Raw genomic sequence first — 23,368 nt, 5'->3', positions numbered from 1 at the left:
CGGAGTCAGTATACTGTGTCTGAGTGGGGTATTCATGTTAAACTGCGGCATGGTATCTCAGTGAGCTAACACTATAAATCGGCATCAGTCCGGACTAGTACAAGCAGCCACACACACACATACACGTGCATGCACGTCGCTATATAAGTGCAATAATCTTGGACGCGACGTTAAACCCAATTTCACCTCACCTCACCTCAACCCATAGATTCCACCAGAAGCCTTCGATCAGAGCACCCACACCTGCTGAAAGTGCCTAAGAGAAAGCTCAAATCCTGTGGTCACAGCTCCACTTTCTCTCCCGACATCAAGCACTCTCCCTCAGTGGCCTCTTTCAAATGAGTCCCGACAACCCATCTCTTCAGACGTCTCTACGTCTCATTCCCATCTCTTCGTTGTCTCTAGATACGCTGTCATGTATTATTATTGTTGTCATTATTATCATTACCTAGGAAGTTGGAATATATCCTGGCCGCTGTAGGTCCAGTCGTGAGCAGCCAGACTCTCACTACTGTCAAGGAGAGAATGGTCACAGGATCCTCAGCATCGTTGTCCTTCGATGCTATGACCACAGCGTTATCTGTATTTGTTGGGCCTCCTGGTTTCATAAACGCATAACAAAATAAGGTTGTCGGTCTACTTGATGTTTGAACAGTCATTGGAAAACACTGGCAACCCACCACTAGGATTTTGGCAGACCGTTTTCAATAACACAGCTTTGAATATTTGCCTCCGAGACAACTAACTGTACGTATTGTCCTCCAATAAGGTCCAAGAAATGCCCCCGCAATACCAATGTGTCTTTATCCCATGTGCTGTGGACTGCATAACGTAAGAGTATGCGTTGAACAATTTGCATGTGTCATTGAACATTTCTTTACTCTGTTGTAAACTTTCCATTGAAACTTAAAATGTGTCTAAATTATTTCTTTGTTTTTATTATGTAAGCTTGTGTTTGCAGTGGTTTTAGTGTAGATGTGTGTGAGAGGAAATGCTTTGTTGGCAAACAATGACTAACAACTGCTATCTTACATGTTCATTGACACTGCCAATGCGTCGAATGCATTCATTTCAATTTGACGGTGGTTGTTGTTGTGTATCTGGCTATGGTGCCTGTGGGATGCCAATGGTTCCATGTGAGGTGGACTGGTTTGCATGTTTGCCCGTGTGTAAGTTGCTGATTGTATTGGGTTAGCGCCTGCGTGTCTGTTGCAGGGTTCTAAGTGTTAATCTGTATATAACTTTGAGTTTCTGAAATGTGTGTAGTGGTGCTTTGTGTGAATGTTGTATTCAGCATAATACAGCATAATTCTGGCTCCATAACCCGTCATTCCAGTCTGCCCCCTCCTTGCTTGTATATAAAGAGAGAGAGCGGAGAGCGGAAGGTCCGGGGTTTGATCCCCGGCCGCGTCATACCAAAAGACGTTAAAAGATGGTACTTGTTGTTACCCTGTCTGGCGCTCGGCATGAAGGGGCTAAAATAGAACAGGTCGGCTCGGAGTCAGTATACTGTGTTTGAGTGGGGTATTCATGTTTTACTGCGGCGTGGTATCTTAACGGGCTAGCACTATAAATCGTCAATAGGTCCGGACTAGTACAAGCAGCCACACACACACACACACGTGCATGCACGTCGCTATGTAAGTGCAATAATCTTAGACCCGACGTTAAACCTCATTTCACCTCACCTCACCTTGCATACAGAGTTCCCATACTTGTCCATCCATCCATTGTTGAGTGCTGGTCCGCACCCTGTTTGACATCATCATTAAAAGGTGCTCTCCACGGAACTAGTGAGGCACCAAAGCGGCTGAACCTCTCTTTCATGGTATATTTGTTGTAGTTCAATCTGTATATAATGTTCAATCACTGCATCACCATAATAGTTGTTTGATGCATCTGTTTCACTCTTGATAATTCATACTTTTTATGAATTATAGGAAAGTTCGGTGCCTTATTTGGCTAGATGGACGATATGATGGGGGAGATTCAGAGAAGAGTTTCCTGCTTGGGAATGTCACGTCTTGACGAGTCTTCTTTCGAGATCATTTCATGATACGACAATACTCCATTGTTAATATTCATCTCGAATGAAGCCAAGGCATCTCGCCAGTGGAAATTTTACATCTTAAAAGAACTGTCACCATCTTGTGCCGCGTCAATGGAAACTTCGTCTTAGGCAAGCGAATTTGTTCGAAATATGCCTCTGTCAACCAAACATTGAATGGGTACCCTGTAGGGTGTGACGGTGAACCTTCCAGGGCATTGTGAGGCAGCTTGGGTGGTATACTACCAAGGGAGCTGAGAATCAGCGCACACTGCTCCACTGACCAGGGTGATAAAATACAGCGCCTTGAGCATGCGTTAGGGTGTCGATTTGACGCATTATAAATGTGCACATTGTCAATATTACTACTACGACTACAACCACTACTACTGCTACTGGTCACTTGACTCGTCGACTCAAGGCAGCTTCGGTTGTGTACCCCCCCCCCCCCCCCCCAAGGAGTTGAGAATGATAAAACTGGATTGCAAACGGATCCACTGGTCGGGAACAAATAAAACCGCTTTAGAGTGAGTGAGTGAGTTGGGTTTAACGCCGCTTTTAACAGTATTCCAGTTATATCACGGCGTGTCAGATTGATGTGGGAGGAAAGCCCGAAGTGATGCAGATCTCAGACGTTTATTACCACTTCGGTGAAACCCACGAGCACGGGTATGGTGCTGACAAACCTAGAAACATAATTGGGGCGAACCGGGATTCGAACCCACAATCATAGGTTTCTGGCGTGCCCAAGGGACGCAACTCTGCACTGCGAATCATGGCGCCTTAGACGACTGGGCCACCCGTGCCCCCAAACCGCTTAAGAGCAGATACTAGTACCTGGATAACAAATGTATGGCCAGAAATGGCACCTAGCGTCATTTGCTTTATGCAGGGTCGTTGACCTGTTCCTGCCAATCTGAGAGACTGCATATCCTGCTGTTCAAGCCACTCTCATGTGTTACCATCCACCCTCTTTGCAACGTATGCACGTGCAAAGCTATGACGTGGTCGCCGTTAGTAAATAGCCCTTCGTTATTGCTCCAACGACAGTAAAGCAGACATACTCCGTACTCGGATATGAAACAGCACAGGATTAAGAAAACAGACACTTCAATCACACTTCTATCTGGGGCGAAGATGAGACTAAAAACAAGTGTAGGCATCAAAGCGGCTGAACCTCTCTTTCATGGTATATTTATTGTAGTTGACGATTGGTTTAAATATCATTTAATAATGTTCAATCACTGCATCACCACAATAGCTGTTTAATGTATCTGTTTCATTCGTGATAGTCCATATGTTCAGAAATAGAAATTCGAAAATTAGGAATAAATTTTATGAATTATATAGAGGATTCATCACGAGTGTTTTTTTAATATGGGAAATATCAACCGAGTCTTAGTTAATCGGTATTTGCCGAGCCTTTGGCGATTAACGGGACGAGGTTGATATTTCCCATATTAAAAAACACGAGTGATGAATTCTATTTATCATTTTCACATTTTTGCTCCCAAATTAAGGAATTATTGCATTAAACATTAACATCAGCAACTTGTCGAAATCTTACGTGCGTATTCTCACTCGTGCGTAGTGATACATGTTTTCCATAGCCATGTAAACCAAAATAAACAATTCGCTGAGAAAAAAAGTTCCTCGGATTATTTTAAACAAAATACTTGGACAGACTTTGGCAGAATAATTGAAACTTTAATAACGGTAACAAAAACGATTCTGTGTAATCTGATTATATCTCTGGTGTAACTTCACTTATAATATATAGTTTCAAATCAAACCGCTCTCTCTTCCGGTTAGCTAATTTGCATATATAATTTGCATACTTATGTCATTGGGGTATGACATACATGTTTTTATGTCATAAGCTTATGTCATGGATAAATGCTTTAGTTAAATGATAAAGGAAAGTTCGGTGCCTAATTATTTGGCTAGATGGAAAAGTCACGTTTTGACGAATCTTCTTTTGAGATAATTTCATTCTAGGACAATACTCTATTGTTTATCTTTATCTCAAATGAAGCCAAGGCATCTCTATTTCAAACCAGAATCTCTTCCATGACTCCCTCAATGCTCACAGCAATGTCTCTGTTGACACACTGGGACGATCATTCTCACTAGGACACTGGTATACAGCCACAAAAACATATTTTTTAAAAATATAGAGATATTTATTTATTTTTAGGAAATGTAAGTGTACGCACGTGCCGTTTGACAGCGACTCCCGTTCACAGTGAATGTATCTTTGTTCTCTAGCCATCAGGCTTGATTCAAAGACATCCATAGATGTAACAACTCGAACAACACCTGTGTTGTCCACTGTTAGTGAAGACCACACAATGCATATTCAACATCTTCTCATGACTAATTCATCCCATGCTAATTGTAAGATGTATTGTTCTACAGAGTAAACATTCAACGTCAACGCCGCAGAATAATCACTCTCGATTTCCATTGGGAGTAAAAGGCAAACCCATCCCACGTCTAACCATACAATTAATAATGGTCTACCACTACAAATTTCAGCCTGAAACAAAACGTGGTAGCTGTGAGGGATATGACAACGTACCGTTTGCATAATTCACACTTGACACGCTAATATACTCAAAGAGAATAATACTGAAACACCCTCCTGTATCGCACGGCATAAGCCTCATCCACAGAGCGGAACGTTTCCGTTTATTTTTTAGCAATAAAAACTACATAAAAGAAGATAATTTGTGAAAAACACCCGATTCCTACACGTCACTTATGTAGTTAATGTGTCATGCCATGCCAGGTTAACTATAGCAATATGAAAGAATCAGTTGGCCCTTAACTTCTTTGGAGTAGTATACAAAAAAGGCGACACGGTATGACGCATGCTTACGCTCAAATGGACTCTCAAAGGCAGTACATAGGCAAAAGTTATTTTTGCAATGCTATTATTCAAACCGATTTTGTAGGTGTCGATTACTGCTCATAGTTCAATGTGGAATTGATTGATGGCTATTTACTTGCATACAAAAGTAGCAGTTGTGCTTCCACTGCCTCCGTGGCTCAGTGGATAGAGCGGAAGGTCGGAGGTTCGATCCACACACACATATGCATACGCACACACGCACATACACACACACACGCACGCACACACACATACGCACACGCACGCACGCACACATACACGCACGCACGCATGTACGCACGCACGCACGCACATAAGCACACGAACGCGCACACATACACATACGCGTGCGCGGTCACGCACGTCGCTATATAAGAGCAATAATCTCGGACACGAGATGTCACGGCGTTTCAGCCTAATGTGGGAGGAAAGCCCGAAGTGATGCAGGTCTCAGACGTTTACCACTTCGGTGAAACCCACGAGCACGGGTATGGTGCTGACAAACCTAGAAACATAAACGGGGCGAACCGGGATTCGAACCCATAATCATAGGTTTTGATGTGCCCAAGGGACGCAACTCTGCACAACTAATCGCGAGAGCGATACAAGAGTTGGGGTTGATGATGTACTGGTTGTTTTATCTTTAATGTAAAATGCCAATGCCAGTGAAGAACCAGTCTCGACTATCCGACGTAACAGATTCCATTAGGCGTAAAAGCCAAAAGACGGAGGTGAAAATTATAAGCATGGATCACACTACCAGACAACCAAAATGGATCTATCTGCCAGACAAACCACACAACTAAATGTATGGTTACAATTCGTTTTCACTACTTCGTTTCAATTTTTCTGAACATTTAAAACAGAAATTCAGTTACATTATATGCATGACACTTTTTTTATGGACAACAACTTCTTTTCCACTTTTTAACGACGTTACTTCTTGTCCCTTCGACAGGTGAACACCCAGTAAGCGTATACAACTGATTATGGTAACACTAGCAGTGAGGCAATCATGATGTCTAGTTGCGGTTAGTGATATGATTAAAAGACAGTGGAGTGCACGCTGGGTAGGTTTGTTTGTTTGTTTGTTTGTTTGTTGTTTAACGTCGCACTCAGCAATATTCCAGCTATATGACCGCTGTCTGTAAATAATCCAGTCTGGATCAGACAATCCAGTGATTGACATCATGAACATCGATCTGAGCAATTGGGATACGATGACATGGATCAATCAAGTCATCGAGCCTGACCACCCGATCCCGTTAGTCGTCTCTTACGACAAGCATAGTCACCTTTTACGGCAAGCATGGCTTGCTGAAACCTATTCTACCGCATAGTCGGCCCCGGATCTTCACGGGTCATACTTATCATGCATTTACGGCAAGAATGTTGGAGAGAAACTTCAATATACAATAACTCACCTGTAGCCACAAGGCCAAATTTTGTTTGTTTGTTGTTTACCGCCGCCCCAACAATATATCAGCTGCATGACCGCGGTCTGTAAATAATCCAGTCTGGACCAGACAATCACCAAATTCTGGGGTAGATACAGACATGTGCATGGCATTGATATTATAAGTAGATATGGTTGAGAAGAGCTTTTAAATTAAGTTCTGACGGGTGGACGATCGGAGGCTCAGGGAGTTAGTGAGTGAGTGAGTGAGTGAGTGAGTGAGGGGATGGGTGGGTGGGTGAATGAGTGAGTGCGTGAGTGAGTGGATGGGTGAGTAAGTGAGTGAGTGAGTGAGTGAGTGAGTGAGTTGAGTTGAGTTGAGTTGAGTTGAGTTGAGTTGAGTTGAGTTGAGTTGAGTTGAGTCTAACCATGGTTAAAATTCACACTGAAGATGTCATGGTGAACTATTAGAATATGTCTTCAGCAACCCATGCTTACCGTAAAAGGTGAGTGTGAGTGTGGGTGAGTTTGATTTTACGCCGCTTTTAGCAATATTACAGCAATATCACGGCAGGGGACACCAGAAATGGGCTTCACACATTGTACCCATGTGGGAAATCGAACCGGGTCTGAGCGAACGCTTTAACCACGAGGCTACCCCACCGACCATGGGAGGATTAGAAAAGAAATCTGTAGTGATATATAAGATTTTGAACTATCAGTCAACTCCATAACGTCATCGACCTGTCTTCACAGATTTGTACACACAGCGTTCCTCCATCGGAATCCAGACGATAATATCACATTGAAACGCGCTGAAAGTATGATTTTAATATAAAATAGCCGTGCCCCGGACGCTGTCATGGTGGAACTAAATCAATGGCAACGTAAATCCCTAACGGAAATGTAACTATGATTTGTGAACATTATTCCTGAGGAAAAACTTACATAGCCAGTATTTTATCCGACTAAAAAAATAGCTTAACTATACATGTATGTTGATGGAAGTAAACAACAGCTCCCGTTGTATGTCAGTTAAGACAGGCTATACTTTTCCCGAGACATATATTGTTATTAAACCTCGCTCCGTGGTCACGTGGTTAAGACAATAGCATCCCGCGGTATGATTGCGCTAGTAAATAAAACACAGATGCGAAGTACATGAAACAGTGAATTCAGCGTCTCCGTGGACGGGCTTTCAACGAAAACAACGTTAGCGCTGATTGCCCTATACAGCAAAGTCAACAGGTTCTTGTGGTGGTGTCACAGAATGTATCCGACTGTATAACGCCATGGTTCAGTGGATAAAGCGTCTGCCGGGAGAGCGGCGGGTCTGTGGTTGGATCCCGACCGCGTCATACCAAAAGACGTTAAAAGATGGTACTTGGTGTTACCCTGCCTTGCGTTCGGCATTAAGGGGGAAAAACTAAGAACTGGTCGGTTCAATGATCTTGAACGCGACGTAAAACACCATATAACCTCACATCACAGGAAAAAAAAGAAACTTAATTTTCAATTATGCGCATTACATGTATAAAAACATGAGAGTAACACACGTGCATCAACTTGGTTATCAGACATTACATAGTTACACTTTGTATTTAGTGAGTGAGTATGGTTTTACGCCGCTTTTAGCAATATTCCAGCAATATCACGGCGGGGGACACCAGAAATGGGCTTCACACCTTGTACCCATGTCGGGAATCGAACCCGGGTCTTCGGCGTGACGAGCAAACGCTTTAACCACTAGGCTACCCGACCGCCCCTTGTATTTAGTGATGCCTCTGTGATCTAGTGGTAGAGCGTCCGTTCGGAGAGCGGAAGGTCCGGGTTCGATCCCGACCGCGTCATACCAAAAGACGTTAAAAGATGGTACTTGTTGTTTTTTCGGAATTAAGGGGCTAAAACAAGGACAGGTCGGCTTGGAGTCAGTATATGTTGTCTGAGTGATTCATGTTAAACTGCGGCATGGTATCTCAGTGGGCTAGCACTATAAATTGGCATCAGTCCAGACTAGTACAAGCAGCCACACTCACACGTGCATGCACGTCGCTATATAAGTGCAATAACCTTGGACGCGACGTTAAACCCCATTTCACCTATTGATTGATGAAGGTTTAAAAAACAACATACACACACAAAATACAATTTAAAACAAAACACACGCACTCACACAAATGTGTAGCCTCTGGGTGGAAGTAAATTGAATGACACATTAACTGCACATCACGCAATATTCGTATTTGCTTTCGTGCAACCCAGGATAGAGGATAGGCGGTTCCCTTTCTTGCTCCTCCAACCATGGTAAAACTAATCAATTAGATGTCTTAGTACACCACGTGTTCTTGAATACGGTCCCAAAAGGTTGCATTGTTTTCTCAAATAACAACAGGTAAACTTCTGCATGAAAAGTCAGTTTTTAGACGTTTTCTCTATAGTTATTCATGTGATATGTTTCACACACATCGAATCACATCACATAGTGTTGTTAATTACGTCAGGGCCGTTAATGTATTGACTGGCATAGTAATTACTTGGCCTATTGACATCATGACATATCTCTATAACGCCACGAACCCCCACTATCAGGTTGGTTGATTGGTTGGTTTGTTGTTTAACGCCGCACTCCGTAATATTTCAGCTATATGATGGCGGTCTGTAGATAATCCAGTCTGGACCAGACAATCCAGTTATTAATTTCATGAGTATCGATGCACGCAATTGGGATCGATGACATGCATCAACAGGCGATACGCGAACGATATAATGTGAACCCATCTATGGCATTCATTAACACTGGTGATGGTATCTGTGAAGAGGTATAAGAACAGAGCATCTATGCATCCTGGCATAATTAACGGTCGTGGGTCCATGTAAGACTAACTGACATCTCCCTGACATTGTTACGATCGAGATCCGTACGTAGCTCCCGCTGTTGACTACATAGGATATATGTACCAGAGGCAAGTTTAACTTTCTTTCCAATTTTATTTGTTTCGTTTTTCAGTTTTTCTTTAAAGGATTCGGCTCATCTAGTGGATATTCCTACACCCACATAATTCAATTTCATTTACAGTTTTTAACTAAACTTGGTATGGCATTACAATGGGGCTATTTCAGAAATCCCACTGAAGGTTTCCGGGGTTTGTTGAAAGGGAAGCAACTCTGTTTCTTACCGCTTCGTTATAACTGACATTGCACGAACTGTAGTCATATGTATCAGAACGAGTGTTCGAATCTGGTACATTTATCTAAGTTGCAAAAATATACATTTGAGATATAAAAAAATGAATATTTGACCAACACAATAATAACACCCTCAGATGTAGAATACGAATGGTGACTGAGTTAGGAGAAAATAGCATGATGGAATGGATTTTGTTTCCTAATTTACTGTTGTTTTCGCCGAAGTCTGCAATATTAAATTATATCAAGTCATTAAACAGTAAAATTAAATATCGATATAAACAAATAACGTTACATTTTGGAGGGATGTTTTCATGCATTCAGAAGATGAATATGAACGTTTAAAATGAATGTCAGCTGCAATTTGCTGGTAAGTCCCTTCACAACTCCTCGTCACAGTTCAGACCCGTGAAGATTCCGGGGTAGAATAGGTCTTCAGCAACCCATGCTTGCCGTAAAAGGTGACTATGCTTGTCGTAATGGATCGATGCTCATGATATCAATCACTGGATTGTCTGGTCCAGATTCGATTATTTACAGACCGCCGTCATATAGCTGGAATATTGCTGAGTGCGGCGTTAAACAACAAACCAACCAACGTCACAGTTCAACAGTTCATAGAGTGGTTGGGGATGTGTACCATCCATTCAAACTCAATTTTATTGAAATATGGGGGTAACATGTCAGTTTGAATCCCTTTACGTCCAAATATTAGGTTTAGATTTGATGTTTGAGTGATCGAAAACTATCACACACCCCGCACGGTCACACAAATACACAGGCAAACCACACACATACCCACACACACACCTTCTCAAGCAGGCACACGAGAGGGTATCAAAACATTTTGGAATGGCCTGAAATATTTTCGTGAGCTTTATTAAATTTTATGTTTTCAACAGGGTTCCCTTCCAGTATAATATACTTGTTCCATCTTTTCTCCAGGTCGGTCATCAAGGTCAAATCCTGGTCTGTCGAGTCTTGGTCCCTGAATGTTTGACCAGACAAATGTGAGAACCTGTCACTATGGGCGAGATCTGGTCAGTAAGGTGGATGAGGAGGATCGTCGCACTGGCATCCCTGTACACAAGACACTGTAAGGTTTACTCCCGTCAGAACTACAGCCCATAAGATGCAGAGACAACTGACCTTGACTTCGTTATATTATATGTATGGATGCTATGTTATCATGTCTCTAAGAAGGTGAATGAAGTACATAATAAGATATCAAGTGTTATGTAGTTCTCATAGCAGTAAAAAGCGGGCCAGTCCATTAAATTAAGGGAAGTAACACCTATACCGCACTGACCACAAGACCATAACTGTTGTTGTTCTAAGCTGTAGTTCTTATGGGATGCAGTTCGTATTGGATGTAGTTCTTATGAGATGTAGTTACTATGGGATGCAGTTCTTATGCGATGTAGTGCTTATGAGATGTAGTTACTATTGGATGCAGTTCTTATGAAATGTAGTTCTTATGCGATGCACTTCTTATGCGATGTAGTTCTTAAGGGATGCAGTTCTTATGAGATGTAGTGCTTATGAGTTGTAGTTACTATGGGATGTAGTTCTTAAGGGATGTAGTACTTATGCGATGTAGTTCTTATGCGATGCAGTTCTTAAGGGATGTAGTTCTTAAGGGATGTAGTACTTATGCGATGTAGTTCTTATGCGATGTAGTTCTTATGGGATGCAGTTCTTATGCGATGCAGTTCTTAAGGGATGTAGTACTTATGCGATGTAGTTCTTATGGGATGTAGTTCTTATGCGATGCAGTTCTTAAGGGATGCAGTTCTTATGCGATGTAGTTCTTATGCGATGTAGTTCTTAAGGGATGCAGTTCCTATGAGATGTAGTTCTTATGCGATGCAGTTCTTAAGGGATGCAGTTCTTATGCGATGTAGTTCTTATGCGATGCAGTTCTTAAGGGATGTAGTTCTTAAGGGATGTAGTACTTATGCGATGTAGTTCTTATGCGATGTAGTTCTTATGGGATGCAGTTCTTATGCGATGCAGTTCTTAAGGGATGTAGTACTTATGCGATGTAGTTCTTATGGGATGTAGTTCTTATGCGATGCAGTTCTTAAGGGATGCAGTTCTTATGCGATGTAGTTCTTATGCGATGTAGTTCTTAAGGGATGCAGTTCCTATGAGATGTAGTTCTTATGCGATGCAGTTCTTAAGGGATGCAGTTCTTATGCGATGTAGTTCTTATGCGATGCAGTTCTTAAGGGATGCAGTTCTTATGCGATGTAGTTCTTATGCGATGTAGTTCTTATGGGATGCAGTTCTTATGCGATGCAGTTCTTAAGGGATGTAGTACTTATGCGATGTAGTTCTTATGGGATGTAGTTCTTATGCGATGTAGTTCTTAAGGGATGCAGTTCCTATGAGATGTAGTTCTTATGCGATGCAGTTCTTATTGGATGTAGTTCTTATGCGATGTAGTGCTTATGAGATGTAGTGCTTATGCGATGTAGTTCTTAAGGGATGCAGTTCTTATGAGATGTAGTTCTTATACGATGTAGTTCCTATGGGATGTAGTGCTTATGGGATGTAGTGCTTATGAGATGTAGTTCTTTTGCGATGTAGTTCTTATGCGATGTAGTGCTTATGAGATGTAGTGCTGATGAGATGTAGTTCTTATGAGATGTAGTTCTTATACGATGAAGTGCTTATGAGATGTAGTTCTTATGCGATGTAGTTCTTATGCGATGTAGTGCTTATGAGATGTAGTGCTGATGAGATGTAGTTCTTATGAGATGTAGTTCTTATGCGATGTAGTTCGCGAGTGAGTGAGTGAGTTTGGCTTAACGCCGCTTTGAACAGTATTTTAGTTATATCACGGCGCGCGAGCTGGTTGTTGGAGGAAAGCCTGGAGGTCTCTGACGTTTACATGAAACCCAAGTCATTGCGAGGGTGTGAAGTATGCAAATTAATTAAGGGATATTAAGTTTTTAAGGTCCCTTTATATTTTATGGTTTAAATTTTGGGGGCTAAAAATGTGAAGGTTGACATGTGTTCAGCGTAAGCTCACCTCGTCGTTTGACCCGTGAAGATCCGGGATAGAATATATCTTCAGCAACCCGTGCCTGCCGTAAAAGGCGACTATGCTTGTAGTAAGAGACGACTAACGGGATCGGATGGTCAGGCTCGCTGACTTGGTTGATCCATATCATCGTATCCCATTTGCATGAATCGATGCTCATGGTGTCAATCACTGGATAGTCTGGTACAGACTCGATTATTTATAGGCTGCAGTCATATAGCTAGAATATTGCTGATTGCGGCGTTAAACGGCAAACAAACAAACAAAACCACCCATACGACAAGCATGGGTTGCTGGAGGCCTATGAATCTTCATGGGAATCGTATCTATGTATAAGCAGCTAGTCGATGTTGGATAGTGTAGTGGAGTTCTCAAGCTTGAATACTTAGTAAGTATGTAATGAGGGTACGTATGTCTCTGTATAACCAGGCGCAGTATTATTGTTATTTCTTGACACATTATCACACGCATTTCCAACCAGCAAGGGGTTGACAATGTAGAACAGCAAATTGTCGTGGGAGAATATAGTTATATTTTACGCACGCTTCCTGAAACCAAACAACCGCCAGACCACACAGTCCACAGATTTATTGACGTACAACACATTTCTCAGTGATTGGGGACATGTATCACAGAATCTTTCGTCTTAAATTTTGAGCTGAGGAATTGCCCTGTTTCCTGTTAGCAGGTTATGTACTTTTGGAAAATCAATGTTTATGTTGCAAGGATTCAAGGATTATCGACTGTATTCCATCCTTTCAGTGGGGGCACGGGTGGCCCAGTCGTCTAAGGGGCCACGATTCGCTGTGCAGAGTTGCGTCTCTTGGGCACGCCAGAAACCTATGATTGTGGGTTCGATTCCCGGTTCGCCCCGATTATGTTTCTAAGTTTGTCAGCACCATACCCGTGCTCGTGGGTTTCACCGAAGTGGTAAACGTCTGAGACCTGCATCACTTCGGGCTTTCCTCCCACATTAAGCTGACACGCCGTGATATAACAGGAAAAAGCGGCGTTAAACCCAACTCATTCACTCATCCCTTCAGTAGAAGAGCGAGAAATGCGGTTGAACTTCGGGTTCAAGGTTAGTTCACTCACATAGGGTCGTGGCTGCACGTGTGTGTGGCTGCTTGTACTAGTCCGGACTTAGGCCGGTTTTATAATGCTGGCCCAGTGACATACCATGGCGCAGTTTAACATGGATATCCAACTCAGACACAGTATACTGACTCCGAGCTGACCAGTCCTTGATTCACCCCCTTAAATGCAGAGAGCCTGACAGGGTTAAAAAAAAGTTTGTTGTTTGTTTGTTCTTTTAACGCCGCACTCAGCAATATTCTAGCTATATGACGGTGGTCTGTAAATAATCGAGTCTGGGCCAGACAATCCAGTGACTGATATCATGAGCGTCGATCTACACAATTGGGATACGATGACATGTATCAACAAAGTCAGCGAGCCTGACCACCCAGTCCCGTTAGTCGCCTCTTACGACAAGCATGGGTTGCTGAAAACCTATCCTAACCCAGATCTTCACATTTTTAACGTATTGAGGGATGACGCGGTCAGGGTCGAACCACCTACCTTCCGCTCTCCAAGGCAGACGTTCTATCCACTGGACCATGGAGGCGGTCTCCTTCGGTAGAGCCCAAGCATTGACATGGTCATGAAGCCGGCCACAATTCTATGTATATATTATATAGAGCTCGAAGTCTTGCGACCATCAGTATATATAACATGTAGTTATCAGTATTTCGGGACTTGCCGCATAGATCATAGGAGTGAGTGAGTGAGTATGGTTTTACGCCGCTTTTAGCAAAATTCCAGCAATATCACGGCGGGGGACACTAGAAATGGGCTTCACACATTGTACCCATGTCGGAAATCGAACCCGGGTCTTCGGCGTGACGAGCGAACGCTTTAACCACTAGGCTACCCGACCGCCCCATAGATCATAGGACAAATAATTGTTATGTAGGGTCACGTATAGAGTTTATGGAGATAAGTTAACCAGATTCCATCTGTATTCCCTTTTCAAAATTTGTGCTAAAAATATTTTTTTGTGGAATGCGCATACATACTAAACAAAAAAGGCTACGGATCATGAATATATTTTAGGGGGATATTATTATGAAACTGTGTGCTCAGTCTTCACAACAAAAAATATCCCCAAAAATATTCAGGATCCCGAGAACCTTTTATTGTACAGTGTATAACTGATTTTCCTGAATTTGAAAATGGCATGTATGCATTCTGCTGTCAGAGATAATACATGCAACAATCATATCCCTGTACCCATGTCATAATGTCTTTGCTATCCATCCATCTGACAGAGTTCGATACAAAAGACGAACATTTTCACCATACCTTGAAGACTTTTCTGGTGCCCTTTTCAGAATTATTGGTGATATCATAACTTTGTTTGTTTGTTTGCCGCCGCACTCAGCAATATTCCAGCTATATGACTGCAGTCTATAAATAATCGAGTCTGTACCAGACAATCCAGTGATTGACATCATGAGCATCGATCCACGCAATTGGGATCGATGACATGCATCAACCAAATCAGCGGGCCTGACCACCAGATCCCGTCCGTCGCCTTTCACGACAACCATTGTCGCTTTTTAGGGCAAGCGTGGGTTGCTGAAGACCTATTCTACCCCAGATCTCCAGAGGTCCATATCATAACTAAAAGAAACATAACAGGTAACCATGGCTGTAAGAGCGCCTCCACAAGGTGTCAGCCAAAGGTTCAGGATTCTGGATGGAGTGTCACCCATGCCTGTTGGCAGAGCCGACTTCAGTGAGGATGGGTGGTTATGTACAGGTGAGGTGAGGTGAAATGGGGTTTAACGTCGCGTCCAAGATTATTGCACTTATATAGCGACGTGCATGTACGTGTGTGCGTTTGTGTGGCTGCTTGTACTAGTCCGGACTGATGCCGATTTATAGTGCTAGCTCACTGAGATACCATGCCGCAGTTTAACATGAATACCCCACTCAGACACAGTATACTGATTCCGAACCGACCAGTCCTTGTTTTAGCAACAAGTACCATCTTTTAACGTCTTTTGGTATGATGCGGCCGGGGATTGAACCCCGGACCTTCCGCTCTCCGGGCGGACGCTCTACCACTAGACCACGGAGGCGGATGGTTATGTACCGAGTGTGAGTTAGCTGATCACGTGCCATGATGCTCTGATGGCTAGGGTCACATGTCTACAACCACTAGTCTGTCAGGCCACTCATTCATGTTTTGTTTGATTGTTTGTTGATTAACGCAGTCTGGACTTAATCGAGTCTGGACCACACAATCCACTGATTGACATCATGAGCATTAATCCACGCAATTCGTTTACGACGACACGCATGAACCAAGTCAGCGAGTCTGACCACCCGATCCCATTTGTGGCCTCTTACAAGCATAGTCGTCTTTTACGGCAAGCATGGGTTGCTGAAGACATATTCAATCATGTAAAAGCCCCCTCCATACATGTACACCAGCCTTCATGCAAATCAGCTAGCCTGAGACTACAAAATGTGCCGAGGACTAGTGACCGCGTCATACCAAAAGACGTTAAAAGATGGTATCTGTTGTTACCCTGTCTGGCGCTCGGCATTAAGGGGCTAAAACAAGGACTGGTCGGCTTGGAGTCAGTATACTGTGTCTGAGTGGGGTATATTGATGTTAAACTGCGGCATGGTATCTCAGTGCACTAGAAATCGGCCACACGCACGCACGCACGCACGCACACACACACACACACACACGTCGCTATATGAGTGCAATAATCTTGGACCCGACATTAAACCCCATTTCACCTCACCTTGTTCAAGCTGGACCAAATACAAACTCCCAGGAACAGTGAAATAAGGTTACCACTCGTCCTCTCGGCTAGTCTTTAAAAAAACAAATTTCTGAGGTTGTTCACCCAAAACAAACAGTCATAGTTGGTAAATACATTTTATTGCAAAATGAAATTCATTGCATAATTTTCTACAAAATAAAGTACATACCATTTAATGCAATAAAAATGCTGCATAGGTATATGAAAATAAGAGTCTTAGACAGCCCCTGGCTCCATATTCCGCTTCAGAAGAAGAGTGGCACACTCTGGCCTATGTCAACATGCATTTGCAGATAATACCCAACTACCAATCCATATTTGGCTTAAGTAAAATTTTGGTGTGGATTATCGTTGTTAATTTCAATTAATTTCACATACATCGCAATCAGATCTTCAATTTCCATTCTGCAGTGAAATTGGATCAATTTTGTATTGATGCAACATTGTAAGTTTATTTTCACATTTTAATACCTCTGGGCTAAGCTTCATGTAGACTTGTGACCTGGGCAGCTGAGGTGATGTCAGACTGAATCAACAACAGTCAAAAGGTCACACTTTTGGTATAAGAAATTCTTTGACACAAGGGAGGTAATCTGTGAAATTTGGAGGCAGCAAAGAAACATTTTCATCCAACAATGAATCAAGACAATTCACTGTTACATGGATTTCTCGGAACTTGATAACATAGATTTACATATAACTTAATATTGAGTTTGTGGTGGTAGTAGATTCAATATGTAATCTCTCTAATAGAGACAGTATTATCTTAAGGTACCATATAGTACAAGCTAATTAATGGTATCCTAAGCGAAGCGCTTGTCAGTAAAAAATGTGCATACATCTACTTCAGATTTCTTTTCTTGAATATTTAACATAAACCTGATCATTTTTACGGAGCATTAATCCTTCCTTTACAGATGAAATATACACAGAATGAATAAATTCATACCATTCATAGTACTTATTATCAATACCATATTCATCATAATAAGCACCTTGAGTGCTTAGTAAATGGAAACGGGGGCTCGTATTAAAACACACACAAGTTTAATTTATTGGCCTAGATCAAGTGGTAGAGAACAAAAGTCAATGAAACTAAAACATTTTCAATTATACACTGTAGTTACTGGCCAATCATGTAGCCTTTCTACACTGCTGTGTTTTCTGTAAAAACTCAGAAATATACAAAAAAATTATGGACTGTCATGTACATTTTTGGGCTTAGTATGTGGCACATAAAGAGATTACTTACAGATTGGTTTAGAAGTTGCTATGGGGGGCGCTTATTGGAGCTACAACATCCAATACAGCGAAATAATCAGTAAGGGTGTGGTTTCCATGATGCTTTACACAGTTTTTCAGTTACATTATAACAAGAAAGCCTAACGTCAGAGTAAAGCTCAACATGACGCACGCTGTAGACCTGATCACTCCGGTGAAATCCAAAGACACAGGTAAGACGCTGGACTGTAATCAGCAGATCCTGGCATGGCAAAGGTATGCAACTCTTCACAGCGACGTGTGGTACCTTAGACCATGAGGCCACCTGTGGTCTGGATGTTGTCAATTCGGGACAGGATTGATCTGACACCAGAATATATGACACACGATCTCTTAATTTTAGGGAATAAAAACAAATCATACTACCACCACAGTATTGATACATAATGATCGACACCACCACAACGTAGTTTCTGTCCCCCCCACAGTATTCTCTACCCATGAGCGTAACAGAGCTCAAAGCCAGAGAGGGCTTCTGGTAGCTTGCAGGCTTGTTCATTTATTCTATAAGTTAGTGCTCAAAGGTGGGACAAAGAAATCGGCTTGTGACTGTAAATGTTCAGTCACCGTTTCCTATCTGAAGAAATTGGTGAGGGTATGAATGGGCCAGACGTCTCAGATACCACAATTCTTAGTGCAGAGTTGCGTCCCTTAGACCTGCCAGAAACCTATGATCGTGGGTCTAAATCCCAGGTTTGTCCTGAAGTAAAGTGGCGAAAGTCAATGACCTACATCACTTCCATCCCACATCGAGCTGATAAACCGTGACACAACTGTGAAACCTTTCAAAGCGTCATTAAGCCAAACTCACTCACTGAAGAAACTGTCCACTCACCGTTTCATGCCCACATTAATTACTGAAACAAATGCCCCTCTCCTCCTAATGATACAAGACCTGTTTCTAGCTTCAACAAGATCTCACTTCATAAGCTAACAGAAATCAAGGTTCGCCCAGTGGTTATAGAAATATTTACAAAATATACATTCAAAAGCTCTTTGAGCCATATTACAGCCAAAGACAATGTACAACTGGTTAAAAATCCATACATTCAAATCATGTAAATTATCCATAAAAATGTAAGCATTTTGATTTTTTCTCAACAAAATATTATTAATAGGCTACATAGATGATCACATGAGTATCTACTGTATTACTCAAGATGATTACACACTGTATAATTAAGTAGCAAACCTGGTGGTGGGTTGGGGGTAGGAGACCTTTTCTCCCTGACGAGTAAGTCATTCAAAATACATGTAGTCTAACGCAGCAGTTCCTAAAGCTGTCAATCATTTCTTGAGATCACTAATGATTATTACATTTGGAGCTATATGTATATAGAACAAGTATTTTTCCTTCCATGAAACTATTTAACCTTCTGAAACCTACAGGATTTATTTTAAACAGAAGACATTTCCCAATCTGAAAAATGTTGTTTTTTCTATTGTGAAACAATTTAATGGTCAGAATTTTCACTGTCTCATGGTCTACACAAAGTCATGGAGTATGTTTTTGTCAAAGCACAATTATATTACAAATATAGCCAACAAATGCTAGAATTATTGCAAGGCTTACACAGCAAAGCATTGAAAGAGATTTGTGAAAGTCATGAACCTTTAAACAGAGAAACAAACTCCATTGCTACATAAAACGTACCCTTCACGGTATCACACCATTGACATTTTTTAAAGAAGTAGAATCGAATCTGATGGTTAAACATAGTTTCACGGAAGTAGGTCTTGTTTACGTCAATACATGACACCTGTTATCCTCAATAACAGAAAAGGGTCAAATGAAATAATTTAACGGTAATGCCAAATCAAAATCTATCTATTGTATTGCTGTATGGGTTCTGATTGTTATCAAATATATATGTATATATATATTTCATTGAAGGAATAACTTTCATACAATAAGCAGGAAACAATTGACAACATTCAGTTTAAAAAAAACACTGGAGGAATTCCTGCCTAACATGTAAAATGTTAGATAACTTTTCAAAATTAATTTATCCATTGAAAAGACTTTACAAAATGTCTTAAAGAGCCATTTACAAGCTATGATAGAAACATCATGAATAACACATAAGTGTTGTATAACTTCATTAAACAATTCATAGTTACATTATCACTGAATTAAGTTGGAAAAACTGTTAAATATGTTGAAAAGATCAGATGAGGTACAAAATGTATTTTGTTTATTAACTCATTAAGCTATTGACTTTAACACTCAAGTTAATGAACACGACATCACCTGTAATCTTCCTCCGACCTGGCAAATTATACAAGGAAACTGACATTCCAACTGGCCTGATTGACAGAAATTGACATAAACAGTTGCATCTATAAGACTGGAAGACTAGGAGAATAACATGAAGAAGCTGGACGACAGCGACGGACGACAGCCACTGACAACAGAAATGGAAGCCTCTACGAGATTGCTTACAATCTACCTGACTGAGGTAAGAGTACTTGACACTGACAGGCCACCCACTTCACATGGGGACAAGGCATATTTCAAGGCTACGACTTGTCTTTCAAATGAATTTTAGTCATCAGAACTCTATCCCCAAATTGTAGTTACCGTATGTTTATCTTTGAGATTTGGTGAAATGTGAATTCAAGATCAAGGCAAACTTGATGCCTGTCCAAATATCAGGTTTTGTAGAAGCTCTGTTTCAGTAATGTTTAATTTCAGCTTCTATTCTGAATCCCAAGCTTAATTTCTTTCCATCACGTAATGTCAGTGAAATGCCAATAGGATGAGAAATTTACCCAAAAAGATGCCCAAAACAAGATTACACAAGCAGACTCAAACTGTTTCTGCACAAAGTGTGCAAATTGATCAAAATTCCAAGCTAATTTTATCTGGAAGCTTAATGTGCACATGTTCCTCACAGAGTAATCTGAGTGACATGGGTGACGTGTCAGTGTCATACGTAAGTTGAAACAACCACTATGGTTGCTACATGGTTCTGCGGGGCAAGATATTCCTGCGCCATTGTAAATAAATGCAAAGATTGCAGTATCACTTGATTACCCAGCAGCTCTAAGTACAACAGACATAACATTTTCTGGAACGTTTTTCAAACTTGTACATTCATTTACTGCATGAGACATAACTATCAGATATCTAAAACTCAACAAGATGAGGCATGTTTAAGAAACATATTACTAACTAACTCACAAAATTGGCATCGTCTGGTTAAGTACAAATATTGCTACAGCCATAATCACTTCTCAGTAACACTTAAAACAGTTTGATTTCATTCATATTTGCACAATCAATGTTTGATTAAAATGAGTATGCTAAAACTATGTAAAACTGGGACAACAGACTTCAAGTACAGCAATGTTTGGCATGTTATTTCACAGTTGGGCTGTCGGGGGGAAAAACACATATATATATGTACATATATACAAACAGAGGTTTCTTCATAAAAGAACCGCTATTGTGACTTGATATGGTACAGTAAACTACATAAAAATAAATACAATTTGGGTTATCTATGACGTCAGAATGACCTATGTACAAGAGTTGTATGTTACCATGGAAATGGACTTCGTGATGCTTTATGCTATGAAAACTGTACACTTTGAATAATGTTCTAGGTTCCTATGTACAAAGATGACGTCTAACTGACCTATATGTGATAAGCATTGAAACATTGGTGCCAACGAAAAACATTTCTCATAAATACAAATTGAAGATTTTCAACACTGAACTGACAATTTCTGCCTTATATTTAAGATAGATTCAATATCCACTATTTCGTATCATTTAACAAGACTCATACATATCATATGTACCGGAAATGGCATCCATGCCATTTTCTTTTCAAACAGGTCTGCACATAAATTATAATTTATCACAAACAATTATTGAGCATGGAAATAAAACAATTCAAATGATATTTGCAGTCATTCAAATAATGCTTAGAATTAAAACAACATATTGCCATTATGTGATTGGGTATAAAAAGAGGGATGTGGTAGGTTTGTTCTTGCTGATGAATAGAGTAAAGCTGATTCATATATGGTTCAATGAAACAATTTTGTAAATAAATTATAAAATGCCATTTAAAGACTGTCCTTGGTGGGAGATAAGGTCACTAGTTCGCTAGAGCAAGTCTATCCTATAAGTTTGATCAAGCTCATTCAATGGCAGACTGTGGTCAAAGGGAGATAATCCAGTAAGACGAAGACTTCAGTAAATCTTTTTGTTGTTGGTTGGTTGGTTTGTTGTTTTACGCCGTATTCAGCAATATTCCAGCTATATGATGGCGGTCTGTAAATAATCGAGTCTGGACCAGACAAACCAGTGATTGACATCATGAGCATCGATCCACGCAATTGGGATCGCTGACATGTCAGCGAGCCTGACCACCCGATCTCATAGTCGCCTTTTACGACAAGCAAAGTCGCCTTTAACGGCAAGTATGGAAATGTTTTTGACTTGTACCTGTACCAATTTCATCATTCTCAATCTCTTTCGAACTTGTGATAAACATTTGGCAGTGCACCCATAAACTCAATTTCCCAAAGATGGTTAAACACATCCAAGTTTGTAATCACAAGAGTGAAAGGATTTATGCTTTAAAAATAGCATAAGAAAAAAATGAGAATAATTCCAGAGATGTAAAAAGGAAGGGAGCAATGGATAGGATGAAAGAATAATTTTCTCAGTACTGATCGGCATGTATGTTAAATAGAAGTTATTCATTTGTAGCAAATAGAGTTATCTCCCTTAGACCAACAAAGCCTGGGTCCATCCACGAAGGTATCAAATCAGTTTAGATAAAAACAAAACAGTTTCAAGTGTATTTCACACAATATGCGATGAATGGACCTATGATATCAGCAAATTAAACCAAACATTCCATGAAAACAATTGAATCAATGATTAACTTTGGTGTAGATCTAATGATTCCTTCACTGAAGTCTGCCTGATCTACCCTTATCTGAATACACCATATCCTGACTTCATATATTCCTGTGGTTGAGCAATCAGTTTACAAAATGCATGAAACCAGACATGCATGACTGTGCAGCCTGCACAAAGCAGGGTGCACTCCACGCTACACGTGCTGCCACATTCGTCGGGGACAAGAGGCATGGACGTGGCTGACTCCGCACTCCGCGTTCAGTTGCACGCTGGGTCGGTGGGACAAGTGGTCTCCTCTTCCGTGAGAACAAGCATCTGTACACAGCACTATATATTCAGCATTCCCTGATTAAGTTTAGCTCCTGTCTGCCCGATGTCATCATGACTGAGACGACAGCTTTGTGTGGAGTTCAATGCTCTCCAGCATCTTTCCCAGTGTCTTTTTAACACGCAATGATGTGAGTCTGGCTGCTGGGTTAGGGCTCCAGCACTCGATCATCACCTTTGTCAGGATCTTCATGTACTGTGGAGGCAAGGCAGAGGCAAGGTCAGACACACAGGAAACAAAGTAGTTACTTAAGAGACAAGAAATTGCAAAAACATTCTGCTTCAAACAAGAATGAAAAAATCATATCCCCCACGAATACCACCATTTTCAAGTCAAAGTTGCTGCCATGGAAACTTGAAAAATGAATGTTTAAAAAATCCCAAACTATCAAAAAACACCAGTTCACTACTAGACCTATCTATGCGCCAAGTTTGATTAAAATATCTCGCATGGTTTATGAG

The 23,368-nt window shown here is 41.1% G+C and overlaps 1 protein-coding gene across 1 annotated transcript in view; it reads right to left on the bottom strand.

Annotated features, from left to right (window-relative positions):
* Nucleotides 1-16,518: 16,518 nt before the first annotated feature.
* The window catches only part of LOC124132568 (bone morphogenetic protein receptor type-1B-like), a 77,748-nt gene continuing 70,898 nt past the window's right edge, over nt 16,519-23,368 (bottom strand). The window contains exon 11 of the mRNA XM_046496533.2: nt 16,519-23,102. Within this exon, the coding sequence (XP_046352489.1) occupies nt 22,959-23,102 (144 nt within the window). The 3' untranslated portion in view covers nt 16,519-22,958. The remainder of the gene's footprint in view (nt 23,103-23,368) is intronic.

Source organism: Haliotis rufescens, unplaced genomic scaffold, assembly GCF_023055435.1.
Source record: "Haliotis rufescens isolate VD_foot unplaced genomic scaffold, xgHalRufe1.0.p SCAF_11, whole genome shotgun sequence".
In the NCBI taxonomy this organism is placed as follows: domain Eukaryota; kingdom Metazoa; phylum Mollusca; class Gastropoda; order Lepetellida; family Haliotidae; genus Haliotis; species Haliotis rufescens.
This window is presented reverse-complemented; position numbering and strand designations above follow the sequence as displayed.